The sequence below is a fragment of the Schistocerca piceifrons genome, chromosome 2, assembly GCF_021461385.2.
Source record: "Schistocerca piceifrons isolate TAMUIC-IGC-003096 chromosome 2, iqSchPice1.1, whole genome shotgun sequence".
NCBI lineage: Eukaryota > Metazoa > Arthropoda > Insecta > Orthoptera > Acrididae > Schistocerca > Schistocerca piceifrons.
The window spans coordinates 355,504,705-355,527,642 of record NC_060139.1 but is presented as its reverse complement, the minus strand read 5'-3'; the positions used below and the strand labels follow the sequence as shown (position 1 = coordinate 355,527,642).

At 41.9% G+C, this 22,938-nt stretch overlaps 1 protein-coding gene across 1 annotated transcript in view; it reads left to right on the top strand.

Annotated features, from left to right (window-relative positions):
- The window catches only part of LOC124775378 (ATP-binding cassette sub-family C member 4-like), a 165,394-nt gene that overhangs the window by 56,593 nt on the left and 85,863 nt on the right, over positions 1-22,938 (top strand). Inside the window, exons 8-12 of the mRNA XM_047250213.1 lie at positions 3,425-3,607; positions 6,795-7,081; positions 12,069-12,252; positions 12,330-12,473; positions 12,552-12,647. Of these exons, the coding sequence (XP_047106169.1) occupies positions 3,425-3,607; positions 6,795-7,081; positions 12,069-12,252; positions 12,330-12,473; positions 12,552-12,647 (894 nt within the window). The remainder of the gene's footprint in view (positions 1-3,424; positions 3,608-6,794; positions 7,082-12,068; positions 12,253-12,329; positions 12,474-12,551; positions 12,648-22,938) is intronic.

Below are 22,938 nucleotides of genomic sequence, written 5' to 3'. Positions count from 1 at the left end.
ATTCTACAGAAAATATTCGTACCCATCTACAAAATAAATTGCTAACAGCACTGTCACACTGCAACGTGTAAAACAGTTGTCGCTTAGTAGCTTCACTTAAAAAAATAGATAAATAAATAAACCAAAATGGTTCAAATGGCGCTAAGCACTATGGGACTTAACACCTGAGGTCATCAGTCCCCTAGACTTAAAACTACTTTAACCTAACTAAGCTAAGGACATCACACACATCCATGCCCGAGGCAGGATTCGAACCTGCGACCGTAGCAGCAGCAGGGTTCCAAACTGAAGCGCCTAGAACCGCTCGGCCACAGTGGCCGGCTAAACCAAAATAAAACAGAAATTTGACATCCAATATAAACTAATGAAATGAATCACCGTTTCCACTGTAGTGGTATTATTCATACCCACTTGTTCAGTCTCATAACAAAACTTCGTGTAGCCTTCACAAATAAAATGAAAAATATAATAAAAATACGATGACCTCTCAATTTTGACAGACAATGAACAAAATGCAATCCATCAAATAGAAATACTCAAGGAATTAGCCGAGAAGGTTGGCTTGCAAATTTCTTTTGAGAAAATGGAATTAATGTGTACGCTCTTAAACACACAGAATCTCACCACAAAATATGGACGGATAAACAGAGTTCCACATTTTAAATATCTGGGTGAAAAAATGGTTCAAATGGCTCTAAGCACTATGGAACTTTACATCTGAGGTCATCAGTCCCCTAGACTTAGAACTACTTAAATGTAACTAACCTAAGGACATCACATACATCTGTGCCCAAGGCAGGATCCGAACCTGCGACCGTAGCAACAGCTCGGTTCCGGACTGAAGCGCCTAGAACCGCTTGGCCACAGCGGCCGGCACCTGGGGGAAATAATGGAACCCATTGGACTAGATAAATAGTCTCAAGAAACTCAAGCACAGAAACTAAAGAGAGCCTACGGTCGAACACACCATCTTTACAACAAAAAAGTGCATGTCCATGCATGCATAAATCAGGCACTACAGCACTGTCATTAAACCCGAGACGCAGCAAAAACCTTGTCACTCCATAACAAGATGGTATTACAAAATCTACGAAAAAAAGAACGAAAGGTTATTAGGAAAATGCTTGGACCACGAAAAACTGAAGTTTGGTATAGACTGCAAACCAACAAAACTACAGAGCAAAATTCGGATATTGCTACTGACATTAGAAAAAGACGCCTTAAATTCTATGGACACAGAATCCTTGTGTATAGACTCACACGCCAGATACTCACAGCCCCTGAAAACCTTAAATGTATGACATGGGCCGAACAAGTACGAAGAGACCTTACTGGTGCTCAGCTCACAATTCGGGACACTGCAGACCGTAACATCTACAGAGGCAAAATAGACAGGTGGGAAGCCCAGCCATAAACAAGAGCCAAAAATACCAGTACAAAGTTCTTATTTTTGTTCTTTTCGTTGAGTAATTGTGGCAAAGTTTGTCATACTCACATACACTCCTTTTGACACGTTGTGAAATCCATCAATTTCCGGTTTTCCAGATACTGGACTTACCTCGCCTTCATCATGAATGGTAGACGAAATATCGTATTTCTTTCGGTTTCTCATTGAAAGCAGCCATCATCTTGTCAGACTGAAACAGGAGCCTTGAACTGCTCGGTGGTATCTCCTTCGTTGAGATGAAGGAAGATGGAATCTCTTTCTTATTTTTCAGGAGGGTTCCTACCAGTGTTAGTTTCTTTCTTTGCAGCTGTTCTACTAATTCCTATGAGTAGAACCTGTTACCGACGGTGATGTTGCGATGACTGCCATTCAACTTTTCCGTTAGATTCAGTACGTATTGGTTTGGCACTAATTAATCTTTCTTTTGTTCTACGATGCCTTCTCCAGTGTACGAGATCCCACCGTAGAAATAAAACGCCCTTACGTGACAACCAGATATAAGTTTTAAAACTTATTTGTCGGGTTTTCCACAATTCTCGGAAAGGAGCGAATTTATCGTTTTGTTTTCTTTCTTCACGGCTTTGTTCACGGTCTCAATCCCCGCAACAAAAATTTCAGTCTTATCTCCGACATCGCACAACGAAATACTGTGGTGCCAATCCTCCGACTATACATGCCATCAAGACTTAGCTTTGAATCTTTCAGCACTCCTGAGAGGAACAAGAGACCAGCCAAAGCCTTCAGTTCAATTGCATTCTTGAGCCCCATGAATGACCGACCAGGTTCAGATGTAGATGTCATTTGGGTTATTTCTTCGTTGGTGTAACGGACAGTGCCTCAACCATTGCGTTGATTATAAACTGTGAAAATAAGTCCACCTCGGTGACAGCAACCTTAGCATCTCCTGGGACGGTAGAGTCGTGTTTTCTAAATAGTTGTTTAGTCTTTCCCCAAATCGAGAGTTCTACAGTCATCGTCAGAGGATGAGGAAGGCTGAGCTGGTGAAAAACGATTTGGGTTTGAGGTTTCATCCTCAGGGAGGACATAATGAATTTCGACATCATGAATTTCGACATTGTCTTCCACTTCACTACACAACTCTTAAGGACCATCATCACTACTACACGGTTCATCTCGTTGCCGGCTCTGTAGCTCTTTTAGACCATTTTCGTCCTTATAAAAGCACTCCATTTTTCTATGAAAGAAAAGAGGTCAATCAGAAGGCAATACACGCATGCAGTAGCAGGTGAAAAGCCTACAAAAAGAATTTTTCTCTAATGCAGTACCCACGTTTCTACTAGAAAGAGGACTTTTATTAAGGATACCGTGGGGTCCGCGCTGATCCCACAGTTGCCTCCTCTCCGTTCACTTAGAAACAAGTGGGTTTACTTATCCCGGTCAGCGACACACTTACTTACAGGACAGTGGGGCAGGTGAGACCTGTGGGGCGGCTGCCCTTTTTTAAGTGGGGCATTGAGCCCCATTGCCATATTGGAATTATTTTAGATCGTTGACGGAAACGTTTTAAAGATTTAGTGTCAAAATAATACTAAATCTATGGACTGTATTCGTTGTAGTTACTCGCTTAGTAAGCGCACACGCACAAGAAAATCTTGAGTAAGCTAAATGTACTTTCAGCAACAAGAAATTATAAAACACATGATCTTCCTTGTTATACAAACCTAAATGCACTGACCCATTTTTGTGCTCGTAAACAACGGTAATGTTCCGATCAAGCTCCTTGTGGATGCGTATTCTAACGGCAGTTTAGCGAAATAATACGTTGGCCATCGTGCCCCTATGGCCAATGTTTCCTCACATGTTTGTGGGGAAATTTTTATGTGGTTCTGCATTGACTGCTAAGTCTTATTCTTTTCTATTTTCCTTTCTTCCGATTACACTCCAAATTCTAGTGCTGCAGCACCTTCCTTTTCTTCAAGTTCTATGAAAACCTTTGCGTTTCCTTTTTGCCTACAGGAGTTCCTTGTGAAGCCGGAGGCGACTGTAGAGGACAGGAGCGGAGGAGCCACTAAAGGAGAGGTATCATTACAGGAGGCGTCAGCCACATGGGACGGCGCCAGCCCATCCCTTTCGTCCATAAACCTCAACGTCTTACCCGGCACGCTATGTGCCATTGTGGGACCTGTTGGGTGTGGAAAGGTAATGAACATTGGATTCTTTTTACTTTTGTGCCGCAGAAGCAATTATTTATAAACAATACAATTTTACGAGGGACTTCCAATAAGTAATGAAATACACTACTGGCCATTAAAATTGCTACACCACGAAGATAACGTGCTGCAGACAAGAAATTTAACCGACAGGAAGAAGATGCTATGATATGCAAATGATTACCTTTTCAGAGCAATCACACAAAGTTGGCGCCTGTGGCGACACCTACAACTTGCTTACATGGGGAACGTTTCCAACCGATTTCTCATAGACAAACAGCAGTTGACGGGCGTTGCCTGGTGAAACGTTCTTGTGATGCCTCGTGTGAGGGGGAGAAATGCGTACCATCACGTTTCCGACTTTGATAAAGGTCCGATTGTAGCCTATCGCGATTGCGGTTTATCGTATCGCGACATTGCTGCTCGCAGTGGTCGAGATCCAATGACTGTTAGCAGAATATGGAACCGGTGGGTTCCACAGGGTAATGCGGAACGCCGTGCTCAATCCCAACGGCCTCGTATCACTAGGAGTCGAGATGACAGGCATTTTATCCGCATGGCTGTAACGGTTCGTGCAGCCACGTCTCGATCCCTGAGTCAACAGATGGGGACGTTTGCAAGACAACAACCATCTGCACGAACAGTTCGACGACGTTTGCAGCAACATGGACTATCAGCTCAGAGACCATGGCTGCGGTTACCCTTGACGCTGCATCACAGACAGGGGAGCCTGCGATGGTGTACTCAACGACGTACCTGGATGCACCAATCGCAAAATGTCATTTTTTCGGATGAATCCAGGTTCTGTTTACAGCACCATGATGGTCGCATCCGTGTTTGGCGACATCGCGGTGAACGGACATTGGAAGCGAGTATTCGTCATCGCCATACTGGCGAATCACCCGGAGTGATGGTATAGGGTGCGATTGGCTACACGTCTCGGTCACCTCTTGTTCACATTGACGGCACTTTGAACAGCGGACGTTACATTTCAGATGTGTTACGACCCGTGGCTATACCCTTCGCTCGATCTCTGCGAAACCCTACATTTCAGCAGGATAATACACGACCGCATGTTGCAGGTCGTGTACGGGCCTTTCTGGATACAGAAAATGTTCGCCTGCTGCCCTGGCCAGCACATTCTGCAAATCTCTCACCAATTGAAAACGTCTGGTCAATGGTGGCCGAGCAACTGGCTCGTCACAATACGCCAGTCACTACTCTTGAAGAACTGTGGTATCGTGTTGAACCTGCATGGACTGCTGTACCTGTACACGCCATCCAAGCTCTGTTTGATTCATTGCCCAGGCGTATCAAGGCCGTTATTACGGCCAGAGGTGGTTGTTCTGGGTACTGATTTCTCAGGATCTATGCACCCAAATTGCGTGAAAATGTAACCACATGTCAGTTCTAGTATAATATATTTGTCCAATGAATACCCGTTTATCATCTGCATTTCTTCTTGGTGTAGCAATTTTAATGGCCAGTAGTGTGCATTTTCTTTTCTGAATGGAGGTACGTTTTATTTAGGATTCCAGTACACCATATTGTTTCCCGCTATTTTTGCTACAAAACCCTATTTTTCAACATAATCTACATTCAATGTGACGAGCCAACGGCACCCTACTGGGAGGGCCTGCACATCGGCATGGTAGCACTCTACTGGTCGACGTCGGAGCCAACGTCTTGCTGCATCAGTAACCTCCCCATCATCCACTTGCCGCTTCCCACGGTGTCCAAGCCTAATAGAGCCAAACGCATGGATGTCGGAAGGTGCGATATCCGGGCTGTATGGGGGATGGAGAACCGTCCAATCAAGTTTTCAGAGTTTCTCTCGGTTGCGCAGACTTGTGTGAGACCTTGCGTTGTCATGGAGAAGCAGCAGAAATTCATTTGGATTTTTCTGGAGACGAACACGCATACGTCACAGGTGCGTGCGGTCGGCCGGCACGAGGGAGACTGGACAGGTTTGCCTGACCTCGTTGCGATGATGACAGACGCCTCGTCCAACGACTCATTTTTTTTGCACTGCCGCCTGGAAGGCACCTCCGTTACAGACGCCATCTTGAAGGTTACGTAAAGAGCCGCCACCTACTGGAGCCTCATGAAACCGTTATGGGCTAAAGCCAGAATATTACACGATGTCTCACAACAAACCCTGCATTTTCTAAACAAAACTGGCCGAGGAAAAAAGTGTTGCATTGCATATCGAGTGCTCCTCGTATTTACAAGAATGTACAGTGCTTGGTAACAAATAAGGCAAACTGTGGAACACGGCCTACAATTGCTTCTATGGTGCAGGGAAAATTTAGAAACGGCAACTAAGAAAAATAAAAAATAAGAAAACTTTCTCTGCTAAATGGCAATGTTCGTTTACGGATTAGATAATTTTTATTTCACTTGTATATAACTTAAGCTACGTGCTCTCTATCAGTTTTTCTTGTAAGGCTTTAGCACTACACTCGCTGTGCTTTGAGACATATATAGACAGAAAGTAGCAAGACGTTGCACGTTTCATTGAGTATGCACACTAGACCACACCTGAAGTGCGACGCGACAGTTGCTTCCTGCAAGTAACACAGTTTAGAAACATGTCGATACAACCTAGCCTTTTACACATTTGCCATCCATAAATGTTTGTGTGGCTTATACTATTACACACGCTGTCCCATTTATCTTGAACACCCCAAATAATTTTGGCCAAAAACAAAAAAAAGGTATCAAGCAAATGTCGTTTAGTACCAGGGGAACATTGACCAACGTGAATGATTTTCTTGTAGCTTTGTTCGTCAAAGTGATATGAACTGTACATATTTTTTCAAGTAATAACTCATATTCCTTTATTCATTCCACAAAACGTGCTCAAAAACATATCACGATGTCCCATTCTCGTACACGTAACCTCATTAAAAACGTAACACAAAACTGATTTTTACTGTCCTATTCCGCCACACTGTGAAGGTACGTACGGTAATGTAACTCGTTCGCCTGTTGGTGTAATAGTAAATAAATGGAAACATAAGTAAGAAGCCTACCAGCAAGAGGGTGATCAGTAATGGTCTTATAATATTTATTCCGGGTGGCATAAATAATTTCAATTCATGGAATGGCAAGCTGAGACCGAAAGATCGCATAAAAAGAATGGTGAATTAATTTTCCTCTCTTTTTCTTTTCAGAGCTCCCTGTTGTATGTGCTTATAAACGAGCTGTCACCAACATCTGGAAAGCTCAAGATCGGAGGGAAGATATCATATGCGAGCCAGGAGCCGTGGATATTCGTGGGCACTGTGAGGCAGAACATCCTGTTCGGACAGCCTTACGACAAGAAGAAGTACCAGAAGGTGGTGGAGGTGTGCGCCCTGTCCAAGGACTTTGAACTGCTGCCGTACGGGGACAAGACGCTGGTGGGAGAGAAGGGCATCACACTCAGCGGCGGGCAGAGGGCCAGGGTGAACCTCGCCAGGTACGTAGAACGGGAAGAGGTGCCAGAGGACGCAAGAGGTGGGTGTCCTGACCAAGGACATCGAGCTGCTACTGTTCGATGACAAGACGCAAGTGAGCGTAAAAGGGATCACTTTCAGATGCGGCTTGAGAGCGGGGGGTAACCGGTGGGTCTCTGATGGCTGTTCACAGATTACTTAAAGTTAAGTTGTCCACTTTCTCTGTATCGGTGTACACACACACTGAGTAGAGAAAAGTCACGGATAGGCGCTTGATGCGTTGTCGGTCGTGCATATTTTGTCTCTGTACAGATCTGTAAGAACGACGCTCACACTCAAATTGACGGCGACGTGATTACCAATAGATCGTCGACCAACCGCGTATGGCTCTGCGGGGGCGACATGATGTCCGTTCTTCAAACTCTTGTGGCCGTCCTGTTTGGATTAGGTTAAATTCAGTTTTCGTTCCATAGACCCGTAAATGAGACCATTCTCGTGGGTGTGGAACATGTTAGAGAGTATAACATAAAACACTTGAATATAATACTTATTACCCCGACCATTTGTCAGGAGATTGTCAAAATACGTGAACACATTGAAGTAAATGGATCTGTAATATTTACAAAATTAATACACTGTCAGAATGAAACATTGTTACGCACTTTTAATAAATTTATCATACACAAAAAGCCTATCTTGATTGTTGTGACCAAGTGCTGCCAAAACTGAAATCTAACAGACATTTTTACTGTTACGCACTTTTGATAAATTTATCATACACAAAAAGCCTAATCTTGATTGTTGTGACCGAGCGCTGCCAAAACTGAAATCTAACAGACATTTTTACTTAAGCTGTTCTAACCGTCCCTGTTAAGATATTCATCTATAGAGTAGAAAGAGTTGCCCATCAAAAAGTCTTTCAAACTCTGATTGAACCGTGCTTTATCTGAAACCAGGTTTTTTTTATGGTTGCTGGCAATTTATTGAAAATGTGTCTTCCTGAATATTCGACACCTTTTTGGGCCAAAGTAAGAGATTCTAGGTCTTTATGGAGATGGTTCTTATTCCTGGTGTTGATGCAATGTATTGAGTTATTGGGTGGAAATTGAGATATATTATTTGTAATAAAGTGTGGTGATTTACGCGTATGGACACGTCTCTGTGCTATTGAAGAGTCGGACTGGACACGTCTGAACTAGGAAACCCGAATTTTTGTGTAATCTCTGACATATGTATTCTAAACGACCCATGCATCTTGCGTAACTTGTGTGCTACAGTACAAGATAGAGTTAACCAACAAATTGTTAAAAAATAAGTTATGGACATTATTTAGATATTACTGTTATATATTTGTTACCCAACAGTGTATGAATAATTATCATCCACCCATACTCTCAGACTGTACAAATGAAAGATTTTGGGATGATACTGAATTGCACGTCTGTAGTATGAGAGGGAGCTAAGTCAAAAGGTAACAGTATTACGTCAGCTAGTGGTAGCCAATAACATACGCGCCTACAGTCACATGTTTTGATGTGGACGTCGTGACTCACGGTGAAGGTGACTCTGTGTCTAACAGATGTGCAAAATCCAGAAAACGTGCAAGAAACGAAGGTGACTGGAAGAAAAGATAGATATAAGGACGAAGAAACTTGGGACAAGACTACGTGAGTGAAAAAAGTATCAAGTCTGTTCCAGCAAGGGAGCAGGGTAGCAGTCCCGATTGAGCTGTGAAGTCAACAGTTGCGAATATCTCACACTTATAGTTAATGATAAGGATAATCTCTTCGCTGAGTTTTATAAATTAGGGAACTATAAGCAGCAGAGGGACCCACTTGCAATATCGGGAATGTACCTCATGCCACGTGCACGAGGAAAAGTCTGTGTTGGAATGACTCTACGATCAATCTGCGTCAAGATCACAGAACATAAGTGGCATTGCAAGTTGAGGTGGGAGGATAAACCGTCCGTGGTAGAGCTCGCGCTGTGTGAGACCGACGACCACATACTAAAACTGTCTATCACGGAAGTTCTAGCTGTACAGAAGGACTGCAGCACTTGCTTGTTCAGGGAAGCTATAGAAACACACGAACATGATCATAGCTTCAACAAGAAAGAAGAAGCCCTCAAGGTGAGCGGATCCTGGATTCCCATTGCAACGAACAACACTTGCACGTAGCAAGGGAAGAACCGTAGCGGCAATGACCACGGAAATGCCACTGGAAGTTGGAACGAGCTCGAGTCCAGTCCACCAATAGCAGTGAATGGAGGGTGAAGCTTTGCCAATGCCAGCCACCCGTGCTGGCGAAACGTCAGAAAAATCGCCAAACAAACGTCGGCCGAAGAACCAGAGACAGAAGTCAACAGGCAATTTAAGAACTATAATCAGCGAACTGCTTTTTATGCGGGCTTCTGCATGGTAAACATAGCGTATGGAAAGAGTAGAGTTTCTAACAGTGGAAATAAAAGAAAGCTACCGTATGCATATTGCATGAAGAATACGAACGGTATTTCAGTAAGGATTTTTGTGAAACCATTTTCTGATATATTTGCGACATCTTGGAAGCTACAAACCTGTCTAACTCCCTTCCCAACCACTGCTTCCCTTTCATGCGCCTCGACTCTTATAACTGACATCTGATTTCTGTACAAAATGTAAATAGCCTTTCGCTCACTGTATTTTACCCCTGCTACCTTCATAATTTGAAAGAGCGTATTCCATTCAACGTTGTCAAAAGCTTCTATAAGTCTATAAATGCTAGAAACGTATGTTTGCCTTTCCTTAATCTATCTTCTAAGATAATTCGTAGGGTCAGTATTGCCTCATGTTTTCCAAAATTTCTACGGAATCCAAACTGGTCTTCCCCGAGGTCGTCTTCTACCAGTTTTTTTATTCGTCTGTAAAGAATACATGTGAGTATTTGGCGTTACTGGGAAAGAAAATAGAAGAACGGTCTATGCCTTTACTCCAGGGGACTGATACACACTGGTATAAAAGGTCCCAGTGAAGGGACATTTCTGTGTGCAGAGGATTACTGGGGAAGATTTTCGAGATTCACAGGCATCAGCTTCAAATTTAGCTAAGAAACACATGTGGACATCTGGACAGAAGAAGAAATTTCGCAAAACTTGTGTCATGTAAATGGAGACCTAGACGCCTGGCATTACACAATTTAAAAAAAAAAATACTACTAGGAAATTGAGGTTTTGACCAAAAGGACTGGACGACCGTGGAGACACAGTATAGCAACAAATTTCAGTCGGATTACAGCTTATTCACTCTTACAAAATACGGAGTGCTTGTGTCCTGATGGCAGAAAGATTGCCGGCCGCAGTGGCCGAGCAGTTCTGGGCGCTTCAGCCTGGAACCGCGCGACAGCTACGGTCGCAGGTTCGAATCCTGCCTCGGGCATGGAAGTGTGTGATGTTCTCAGGTTAGTTAGGGTTAAGTAGTGCTAAGTTCTAGGGGACTGATGACCTCAGACGTTAAGTCCCATAGTGCTCAGAGCCATTTGAACCATTTTTGAGCAGAAAGATTGCTGCTGCAAAAGACAAGGACTTGATGTCCCTACTTCTTTAAATCCCTGAAAACCATCATGCTGTGCACTGTGCTCTTCAACCAGACATTCAAGATGCAAAGAGCTAGGAGGATGAGGATACAGACGGCTGAAAGTGTGGATTTCGGTACAGATGGAAGTTTAGATTTGGTGTAACTGGAACCCCAGACACTATTAGTAATCCTTAAATGCAACAAAAATTTCGTATTGAAGTAAATACGAATTCAACTGCATTTGAAACAAGTAATTGATGAAAATGAGACTGTTGTAAAAGTAACCCAGTTTTTACATTTCTTTTTAGATCTGGCGAGTTGGAGCTGAAATTTTTCGGATAAAAATATATATTACAAGACGATTTTAATTTTCTCATATTCTTTGGGCTGTAATTGACTGTTTATGAACCAAAAAGATGATTGTTAATGTGATCACTTTCAAACTTTAGGGACAAACGCAAAACTCGAAATATATCAGTTCCACAGATGTGTGGATTAGGTCTGTCTCGCATTCTAGCACTCATTTATCATTCCAATTTCAAACGCGGTTAATTCAAAACATGCTGCCATTAGCAGGTGGCGCAGTTGTACGATTTAGGGAAACATTCCAAAAGACTGTTTTAAAATCGTCCTTATTCAGATCTAAGAGTCTCGGGCATGGATCATTTTCAGTGCATCTGTAACAGATGTGTATCATCATTCTTGTGCCGTCACGCAAAAATCGCGTACTGTGCTTAACTTTGCACAGGACGGTCACCAAAGTTCATCATCTCGTGATGCATGCATAGAAGACACACCAGCACGCAGCTGTCTATGATAACGACATATGTCAAAGCTTTATAATAGGTATCTAAAACTAAACTCCGTCCGAACAGCCCATAGCTGTCACTGTATGTGGATATGGAGGGGTATATGGTCAGCATAGCGCTCTGCAAACCATATGTTATTTTACGAGACTGGAGCCGCTACTTCTCAGTCAAGCAGCTCCTCGGTTCACCTCACAAGGGCTGAGTGCACCCCGCTTGCCAACAGCGCTTGGCAGACAGGATGGTCATCCATCCAAGCGCTGGCCAAGCCCAACAGCGCTTAACTTCGGTGATCTGACGCGAACCGGTTTCGGCACTGCGGCAAGGCCGTTGGCTGTAACAGGTATCTAGCAGTTAAAAACAATATTTACGTTTCACACTATTTTTTAGACACTCGTAGTTCTTACTAACATCAGCAAAACGTTTGTAAACCTTTAAAAAACTGCTGAAATATGATGTGGTAGAATCCGAAGGTACTCACTCGTCGATATCCAGTATTACTAAGAAATGAAATGAAGTCCTCGACATAGTGTGGTAGAAATATTGATACAGTGTAAGACTAAAATGCTTCTCCTTTCGTCAGTTGAAATATTTAATTCTATAAATACAAGTATGGTAGCACGGCAATTATTACTTAGCATTTCATTTTCACAGGGCTGTTTATCGGGAGGCAGACATTTACCTGCTCGATGACCCCCTTTCTGCTGTCGACACACATGTCGGGAAACATCTCTTTGACGAATGCATTAACTCTTATTTAAGTGGGAAGACAAGAATTTTGGTCACTCACCAGTTGCAGTACCTCCAGGGGGCAGACAACATTGTGATACTGAATAAGGTGCGTTGATCTCCTTTTACACTTTAACGGCAGCTGCTCGTTGCTCTATTTACGACAAAAAAAGTTTTTCTTCACAGGGGATCGTCGAGCATCAAGGAAATTTTGAAGAGATTCTCCAGAGTGGCGTCAGCTTTTCCAAACTGATGTCAAGTGTGGAAGAGGAAGTCGAAACAGAAGAAGTCAGTATTGATCGACAAAGGAGTACCAGGAAGTCTATGCAGGTAACTCTATTAATTTGCAAAATTTGAAACATTTTCTGGTATTACATACTTCCTCAAAAAAACTACTCTCTTTTACAGGACGAACAAAGCAACTTAAGACGTTCAAAACGTGTTGGATCTCAAAGGGCCTATGCAAATATGCTCGACCGGCAGATATCTACGTTGTCGGAAGTGGTAAGTACTGGCTTTATAGGCACAACATGATAATGAATGACTTACTTCCGTTTATTTTCTGCTCGGAGATGTCAACTGTGAAATCTGGGAAAATTTTGCTTTTCATGAAAGCTATACTGAGAAAGTTTAAAGCATCTAAGGTTAAATCTGCATCTAATTTATGTCCTTGAGATGTTAGGATACGGGGGCACTAAAGGACCCACTGAAACCTAGCGATTGAAGAATGAACTCTAATGATGGGGCTGTTCAGGGGTTTACGCTACTGACATCGACTTACTTCTAATATAGGGAACAGTGCTTTGAACAAACTAACGGAGCGAATATCGATAGTACATCGTCACCAGTGACGGCGAACCTATTTATGGAACGGATACAAACTTCTTGATGCAATAATTTACCAAGAGCCATATGCATTGTAGGCCACCAAGAGCTGTTGCAGGACGATTGATTCACGGATCCAGTTATATGGCTCCTTCCGTGTATAGCGATTTTACGACTATGACGAGTGGGGCCTGAAGATGGCATCAATGTAATGCCGAAACTGGTAGCACATAGAAGTTCATAAAATAAAATAAATTTCTACAATACATACGGCTGTTGGTAAATTATTGCATCAAGAGTTCATGCCAGCCGTCGACCCACGATCCATAATGGATCAACGAAGATTAGGATACAAACTTAGTCGTTCATTCCATCATGTAGATGGCACATGCTAATCACCAAGTGTAAAGGGAGGAACAGTTCCCTGGGAGATTAAGTACTTCTGGGAACACATAACGGGTTTGGCGAGGTACAATGTGGGAATTTTGTGCCAACAAGACACAGGAAACCAGTGACATACCCGAAATGACAAGTTATTAGGTTTCATCAGGTTTCTAATCTGCAATGGCAACGGTTGCGGGCAGAACCTTGACGTGTAGCGTCCAAACAGGACGAACCGCTTCCTTCATTGCTAGCATAGAATCATTTAGCAAGTCTAGGTGTATCGATGTTATGCTTAGGTCAACGACTGTAAAATTTCTTCTGACCTAATTGTTTGGTAGTGCATTACTAGAATTACCAAGCAGTGGACTTCACCATAAAAGGTGGACACTAGGATGCAAATTCTTGATTACCTTGAATAACATGAATTGTTATTGATACTGATAGAAATTGTAATAATACATAAATGGTAAGCCCTTTCACTTTGCGAAATCTCAGTTACGATACTTTAAACCTTATAAAGCCGCACAAACACGGGTCCAAATTTTATACTTCAGTGTGTGAAGCAACAATGGGTACAACTAGCTGGGCAAAGTCCGTCCCTTCTCCCAAGACGGACTCTGCAAAATGCTCGTCAGAACAACTCTTTCTGAAGCGGATGTGTCATCAGAAATTCCAGTTCTGATGCTTAAAACATCGTCTGTACATTATTGATCATTCAGTTCCTCTATTACTTAATAATATATTGTTATGTAGATGGACATTTTACTTTCGTCCTTAGTATAGTAAGCATATGTATCAGTCTAACCTGCCACGCATTATCACACATTAGTATGAAGCGTCAAACGCACACTGAATAAAAAATGCATTCTCCGTGAAGAAAAGACCTTAGCCCATGAGTCCATTTTTCTTATCAAATCGCCAACTCGATTCTTAATACGTATACTCGTTTTACTTATGAAGACTACGTAGTGAACTGTGAGATTCTATATATCAAGTGATATAGAGATTTTTATTTGTTTACGAGAACTTTTGAAAATACGAGGATATGCTGAAAACTAATTCTTCGGAATTTTTATGTGAAAACTCTCAAATCTTTTTAAATGGAGCAAACGTTATTAACATTCTACACATTTAGTCTACATGTCTACATATTTGATTTTCAACATAGTCATGCTGGAGACGGACGCATTTCCCTCAACGTGAGACCTACTTGTTCATGTCGTCACTGTAGAATGTTTGTCTTTGTTGACGCAGACACAAACTCAGCGCTGCTTGCACCCCTTCATGCTATCAAAGTGAAATCCTCGAAAGTGTTCCTCAACTTCTGAAAACAGATGAAAATTAGATGTGTCGAAATCGGGACTGTACGGAGAATGATCAGTGTCAGTGAAGCCAAGGCCTCGGACTGTTGCAGATGTCGCAGCGCTGGTATGTGGTGTAACGTTGTCATGCTGAAGGGGACGAATTCTTCGTATCAAAATTGATTACTCGATTACTCTTCACTGCTTCTCACGCACCGACATAGGTTACGCACCGCCGTGTTACACACTACAACTCGGAGCCCTCTAGCATCAGAGGCCTGCGAATATGTAAACATGAAGAAAAAAAGTGTAGAATGTTTATAACGTGTTTTGTTTTTAAAAAGCCTTAGGAGTTTTTACATAAATAATTCGGAGGCATTGCCTTTCAGCACGCCCTCGTATCAGCACGATAAAACATCTTCTCATTACAAATTACACTCCTGCTAATTAACTACTAACCCTTGCCGGTCATTGTACCAGACGTGGAAACAACATTGTATTAACACTGAACTCGGATGTTAGCATAGAGGGGAAATGAACACCCTTCCCAGAATACGATCTAATAATTACATCTCTGACTCGTATATAAAAAACACACAACGGTCCGCGTTAAGAAATAAGGCAAATCTACTGTTTACCGCAAACTAATATACAAGGCAAAATACTAGGTTTTTGAAGTTACCATTTTATTTACACATTACCGTTTCGGCAAAATTCACGTGACTAGCTTTTGTTCCACAACTCTTTTAATAAGCAAGTAAATAATATGTCTTCTTTACAAAGTCAGTGATACACTATTTGCGCTTCGTTTAATATTTTTTTTTCCTAAAGTCAGTATTTAAAATTCTTACTTCGTTTGACCCAGTACGTATTACATACTCTTTACTCGTAATAGGAAGTGGTCTTATGCTATTCTTCTTATTTATGTTAATGTGTCTTTCATAATTTTTACGCAAAACAAGCTACTCATCAATAGATGTGAAAGCTACCTCTGCACTATTTATTTTCCTTTATACTGAAATTATTCTCAATATCGATTGCTAATATACTTTACCAACTAACTGGCACCCCGTTAGTTGAAAACGGAAACTATACTATTTCCTTATTATTTCTTCTATAATATTTTATCCTTTGTCTTTTCAGCATCGAAACTTAATTGAACTTGGAATTATATTTTTTGGAAAAACATTGTAAATCGGAAGCTTTGGATTTAACTTTCTCGCATACTCAACATCTCTATTTCTTTCCGTCAGAGTAAAATCTTTCGTCGCTGTGTTCGTGTATCCGTGTACCCCAGATAAAAAAAATTAACCAAGATCTAAAAAATGTAGCGACCACCTTTTTGGCCCTACATTTAACGTAGGCAATCAATATCTCTTTCTCGTCAAGCGGTGGCTTCTGACTATCTTTCTATCCTACTAACATTCGGACACTTGCCTTATATTTTCTGCTAAGTAGCTAATAACACTGAACGTAGCTTGTTTTAATGACTCCTTCCGTATCCAAAGAAAATAATAAGGGCTTAAAATCCTGTCACTCTTTAGGGCTTTCTACGGTTCACTATGAATGTATAGGTCCATAACATAAGTAAACAGTGTAGACCTTTAACATCGAACGCGAATGACTCGTCTCTCTACGCAATCGATGCGGTTTCCACACAACCAATCTCTGCAATCCATTCAGGAAGTGCTCTTCTCCATGAGAAATTTTGGGCCAGACCGCTATTCCAGTATACCAGAACACCGATTACTAATCCCACTAATAAAATCTACACATAACAGTTGATTCGCTAACATACAGCAATGTCTCCAACGAAATCCAGTTGGATTCAACTGTTTATTTACGCCCTGCAATTACTAATGTACTGTACAAGATCCCGTCGATTCGTGTTCGAACCCAAACAACGAAACCTACAACTCTTAACCGCGGCTGATCCCTGCAGAACTGGCGCGGAATGTCTCTATCGCCAGGACTATCACTGGAAGTTCAGTATTGTCGTTCACTTACCCCTTTGAACCGCCAAGTTCAATCATGGTCAGATAATCTGTCTCCGACATGATCCAAGCCGTTCCCGACCAAAACTATATTGACTATTAAAACCACGTAAAGCCATTGAGAAATCATTAAGAACGAATAAGCGAACAGCGTTATTATCACTTTTAAGAATTAGTAAATTGAAGCTGCAGGCCGTTGAAACTTCGAACAGAGGCGAGCTGCAGGTTAATATGATCTTTGCCACACAGGATGCTGCTTGGCTGAAACTCTCATCACAACAGAATTAGTAACCTTCTTTCTCACCTCGTGCTCACTGTATCATTACAGATACAATAACTTAAAATATAACAAAATATTTTACAATAACAACATTATTAACCATGCATCGTTCTGCAGATTATTCTGTAATGAGTTCACGTGACGAGTTTACGCTTAACGGCTACCACAAAATTTTTGCACGTTACGAAATACCAATAACCAGTCATAGAGTCACCCCATGAATAATTATTTAGCCATGACTGGAATTGACACGGTAAACAAATTTCATTTAAAACTTGCAAATTATGTCAGGAATACACAAACCCTATTTACTCTACAATAGTACATATTGTTGAACACGAAATTATTTTTCTGAATTCATTCTTTATTGTGCCGTAAATAGTTACACACAAGCACCCTCGTCTTCCAGTGCAATCTTCTATTGTAGATGTTGCCATCACAGTAAATCATTGGACTTCACGTAACAGCAGCACCCATGGAGAAACAGATTTTATATAAATTTCTTAATTTTAAACGAGGTTTTGGGAGCCTTATACACCTAAATATATAAGTTTCTCTTAGCTACTAGATTTTTGCTTCTTTGTTATTTCTCAGTGAGTTTAGAGACCAGCGATCTCACTCTGAAACACTGTTTGTGAAACACCCTCTGACTATACGACATAATACAAATTAACAGCACAGTAGCTTAGGAAAATTACTTCATATTCACTTCCAAGCGGCTAAAAAGCTGTCATCAATATGAAGGTTGGTTTGAGCAACATATTGGTGTGATTTCATACGCTTGGTCCTATTGAGCCCCTGTCTTCCTCTGCTATGGACAAATAAACCTCCTTTAAAATACAGAAAGGGTTCCGTACAACATGTTGTTTTTCGATAATGACTGCTGAAAATTAGTCTCTCTTTCGCGCTAGTCAACATAGTTTAGAAAAAAGGAGAAGTGATTCTGTTTTCTAGTAAAATAAAAATGTCTCCTTCATTTAAGAAACAATATATAGTCTTTTTTAGAAAAGACGACATTTCTCGCCAATAGAGTATTAATTTATTGTCCCTCGTCAGCCAAATTCAGAACAAATGCTGGTTTCAACTGGCCCTACTAAAATGTTTCATATTAGTGCATTACATGCCAATGAAATTTTACTACCACTGTGTAAGGAAAGACGACATTAAGAAAGACATAATGCCCATATAAGGAGCTTCAACACAGGAAGCCTTTTATATATGTCACAGACGATTATACAGCAAAGAAAGAAAAATAGGCGGCTAAATTCACACTGTTATGAAGCATGGTGGACGATAAAACAATATTTCCTTCTCCACCCCCTCTCATTAACAGAACTTTCCCCCTTAGGACACGTGAAATTTCTCTTAAATAAAAAGGATATGTAATGTATGTAGTATGATTTAATTAAAATTTTTGCGCATCGGGATACGAATATCCATCTCTCGTTGGAGTTATTCTTTCATTTGACTCATCTAGTGGCGGCCTAAGCATTGCTTCGACAATGAAATCTACCACAGTTTACGAATACTGACGGAAAATAAAGCAGTTTCTCTCATTTCTTATAAGGATCCATAAATCCCGCTGCTTTTTCGTTTTTGCCTCGAGTTGTATTCTTGCGCTGAGTCAAGTTCCATCAAACTCGAACAACTAGGAGGCAATAGACTAGCTGTTTACTACACAAGTGTTTCTTCTGTCCGCCAGAAGACAATCGCGGCTGATATCGTGCGCAGCCTCTCACAAAAACGTCAAAATATTTGCAGCTGTAGAAGGAATGTATATATACGTAAGTGCATCGATTTAAGTCGGTCATACTTTAAGGCACCCACTTCAAGTTGAATCTATTTCGTAAGTACAGATATCTGTAATGTTAGTGTTATTTCTGTGCGCAGCATATGGCATATGCTGGTGGAGCTTATGTGAAATTCCTCTTTCGCTACCACTGAGTTGATGGAGTAAGCTGAAACTTTTCGCATCTAGTACAGCTGTTCAAAGCAAGGAAACAGTCGTACACTAATACATCACGCCAAACAGTTCTCTATAAATGGAAGCAGTTTCCCTTTGTTCAGACTGCAAACATCCGAAAGTGTATATTTGAGGGTGTAAACCACGAATTGCAGAGAAATAAGGTGGAGTCGCCATTGAGGCACAAAATTATTTTCTGATCTTCTTATTGCTAAATCTGTGTCCTCAGACAGAGAGGTCGATAGGCTGCTATATGTGCTGCCGCATACTTCACCTGCAGTCGATAAGAGACGCCTATAATCAGTAACATGGACCAGTCCTCTGACGTCATGCAGGAAATAAAATAGGATGCCTTGCCAGCATGAACTCCGTATCGATACCTCGCTGACGCTGTGCATATATGACCGAAGTGCTTATTGGATTTCACCTCGACAGCTCTCTGGCCTGCGAATGTTCGGATGCTGATGGACTTGTGTGGATATGGTCTATATGAATTCTGCTCTTGGTATGTGTCTACCACCATACGATAGCACGGAAATGTTTGTGAACTGTCAAGTGATAATTTTGTATCAGTCTTGTGTAACAAAGAGTGTTTTTTGCACCTTAACAGACGCAGTTATAGCGACGAGGACTCGAACTTACCGTGAGTGATGGGACAACAAACTAAATTCAGTGATCATGGATCCAAAATTCATTAAACTATAGCGGTAACAGATGCATCTTCAAATTCAACAGTAGGCACAACAGTAACAGACACAAAAGCAACAACTGTAACTTTAATTGCAAGCGAATGTGCAAATTACGGAAGAGTGTTAACTTGCTCTACTGCAGCTCATCAAGCAAGAACAGCAGCCTTAATCACCATTCGCACTATTTTATTCAGAATGGGATTCATACTGCAGAGGTCTGAAGTTCCACTTCCAGGCAGTAGCACAACTGACACTGCTAAATAGTGTTTTTTTCTGCAGTCTGCTACCCCACCAAACAAACAATGTCTTTTCTACAAAAGTTACATCCTCTCATTAAACTTCAGGATTCGTAATGGGAAGAAATCCGTAGTTTGGAAAACACTACAAGCAGAAAACGCATTTCGTAGCAGCTAGGCTCATATTTACACAAGCTGCAGCATGGTAGCGAATTGAACAATGACTCGAATATAAAATGAATTTCCTTTAATTCACGTCTATGGTCACAAATTTTCTGTCATCAGACTACCGGCTTCGGTCTATAATGACCATCTTCAGACTTGCTTTATAAAAACATGTCCTAATATGCTGGAACCATAGTGACATAGTCAAATGCTAAACACAAAATCAGCGCCAGCATCAGGGTGAAGCGAAATTCGAGCACGGGCTTCGCAGAGCGACACGTCGCATGTCAGCGATAAAAAAATGTCTCTCTGAAAATTTCGTCTGGCGAGTACATCCGGCAGAAAAAGGAATTCAGTGTGTGGCAATCTGGCAACATTGTAAACACATGTACGGTGACTACCTCTGTCAGCAGGTGTTGGTTGTTGGTGCAGCGTATAAAGTTTTTGGTTAGCATGCAGGAGGTCGAGGGTTCGATACTGGATTGGGGCGCATTTTTTTTTTATTTGCGAATTTCATTCTGACATTTTATTCTTTAATATACACCATTTCTTAGGTTACGAATATCCTAAATTTACATTTTGTAACGCTGAACATAACAACTACGTAGTTAGACAAATAAGAAATAGACGGTTGAAACAAATGACCTGTCATAGGGCAGAATAACTACAAAAACAATATCAGTTTCGAAATGCTAAAGATAACAGCACAGTGCAATAACACAACATCTACTTGTCATTTATACTACATGTAATATGAGCCCTCAGACGTCGTACATTAGCAGCCAGTGACAATAATAATGTCCATATTAATGACCGCATGACCTTCACAACAGAATACGTTGTCCTCAGAACAACAGATGCTCAAAGCGATCTCCCTCCACGTCCAAACATTGCGCAGCTCGCCGCATCATACAACTCTGGTCCTTCGCACCAAAGGTGCATCCACAGTAACCAGAGCAGCATGAACACAAGCTACCAATTCTTCCACATTCGTCGGCGGAGTAGAGTGCATGTGCTCTTTCAGAAAGATATCCAGGGTATTTAGGTGAGGTGAAAGCGGTGGCCATACAACTGGCCCTCCACTTCCGAACCATTTCCCTGGAAATGTTCTGTCTAAATACTGTGGCAAATTAATTCTAGAGTGCTGAGGTACACCATCACGTTGGAACCACATCTTCTGCCGAACATATAGTGGAAAATCTTCCAGCGCTTCTGGCAGATACTTGGAGAGGAATGCATGATACCCTCATGCAGTCAAACGGTCGGGCAACATGTAGGGCCCAACCACCTGTCGCCCAGTATTCCGGCCCAGACGTTGATACCAAAGCGAACTCGGTATCCACGGTCGTGGGTGATGTGTGGGCTAACCTCCCATCAATGTTGCGCATTGTGCGTGTTGAAGACACCCTCACGAGTGAATGCTGATCCATCTGACAAAATTACAGTGTTCACAAAGTCATCTTTGGCTTCCTGTTGTTTGTTGGAACCATTCACAGAATTGCATTTTCTGATGGCGATGTGCAGGATGCAGGTGTTGCTTGAAAGCATAATGATAGAGGTGCAGCCCATCCTCGTGCAGCATGTTAACGACCGTGCTTTGCAAGACACTTCGCTGAGGTTCTTGGAGTATGACCTCCAGAATAGCTGCCTCAGTAGCTGGGGTACAGCGAGTCCGTGGACTGCCTCTGTCTTGCAGGAGACAACCTGACTCCCGAAGGCGCAGCTCCAGATGACAAAAAACATTTTTTCTGGATGGCGTCGACGAGGATATCTAGCAGCATATTCACGAGCGACAACACCAGCCCGGTTATCAGAGGCACCAAGGACTAGAAGCATATCCACATATACATCGTTTGCCTACGCCATATGTTGCCACACTGATTTAGAGATTTACAATGAGAAAATTCGATACGTGTACGCATGTACAGTCTTATACATAAAAACTGACCGCCGGCCGGCCGACACAAAGTCCGAGTCGTTCACTTAAGGTGGCCAGTAAAACCGACCGCCCCTGACAACGCTAAGTCCGGCCATCTGCACAATCTGGCAACACTGTAAGATGTGGAAGTGTCAGGAGGACGTGTTGCCTACTTCCCATATGTTGTCGTGTTGTGTGAGCCCGTGATCTAGCGGTAATGGTCGTGCATTGTAACTTACAGTCGCTTGTTCGTGTCCGACTGTATCGCTCGCTTTTTTAACCACATTTTGGCCATCCTCCAAAGTTAAGAGTATGACTGAACATCGAAGATAATTCGCTTCACTTTCTACCCACAAGTAATAACAAATACTTCCAGAAACAATTCCGTAGGACAGCTCTTGCGTGCGTCGCGATCAGAACAGCTTACGCTCGAGCGTTTCCTCGCGCTGCAGCGGCTACCAGCCACCAGCCACCGGCCACCGACCAGACGCCACCCGCCGCCTGAAATCCGGCGCCTCCCGAGTGAACGCGGCGCGACGCTGCCAGTGTATGTATCAACTGTCATTTTCTAATTTGAAGTTGTAGTTGTCACCTTGCAGTTAAGCGTTGTAAAAATAGGTCGCAAGTGGATAGAGGTGTCAAATCTGCAACACAATATCTACTTTTGGTATAATAGAGCGGTGAATGCAGAGGATGCAGCTCGAAAGATTTGAACTGTGTGTAGCGCGAATGCTTTTGGGAAAAATACGCCAAGAAAAGATATTCTTGTTTCAACAAAGATCGTTCTGGTATGAATGATTTTCCACATTAAGAAAGTCTAGACTACTGATATAAGTGATAGATTACCAATTAACCATCATGAGACTTTTGCATTCAACAGGCAAGGTTCAGAAGATTGGTGTAGAAGTACTAAATGCTCTAATTCGAAACATCAAGAATTAACAGAATTGCAGTTTTGCTTGACGTCATCAGGTCGCTCATTGAGCGTTCCTATGCAATACTGTTTACTGGTGCCGAGTTATCATGCCTTTATCGTTAAC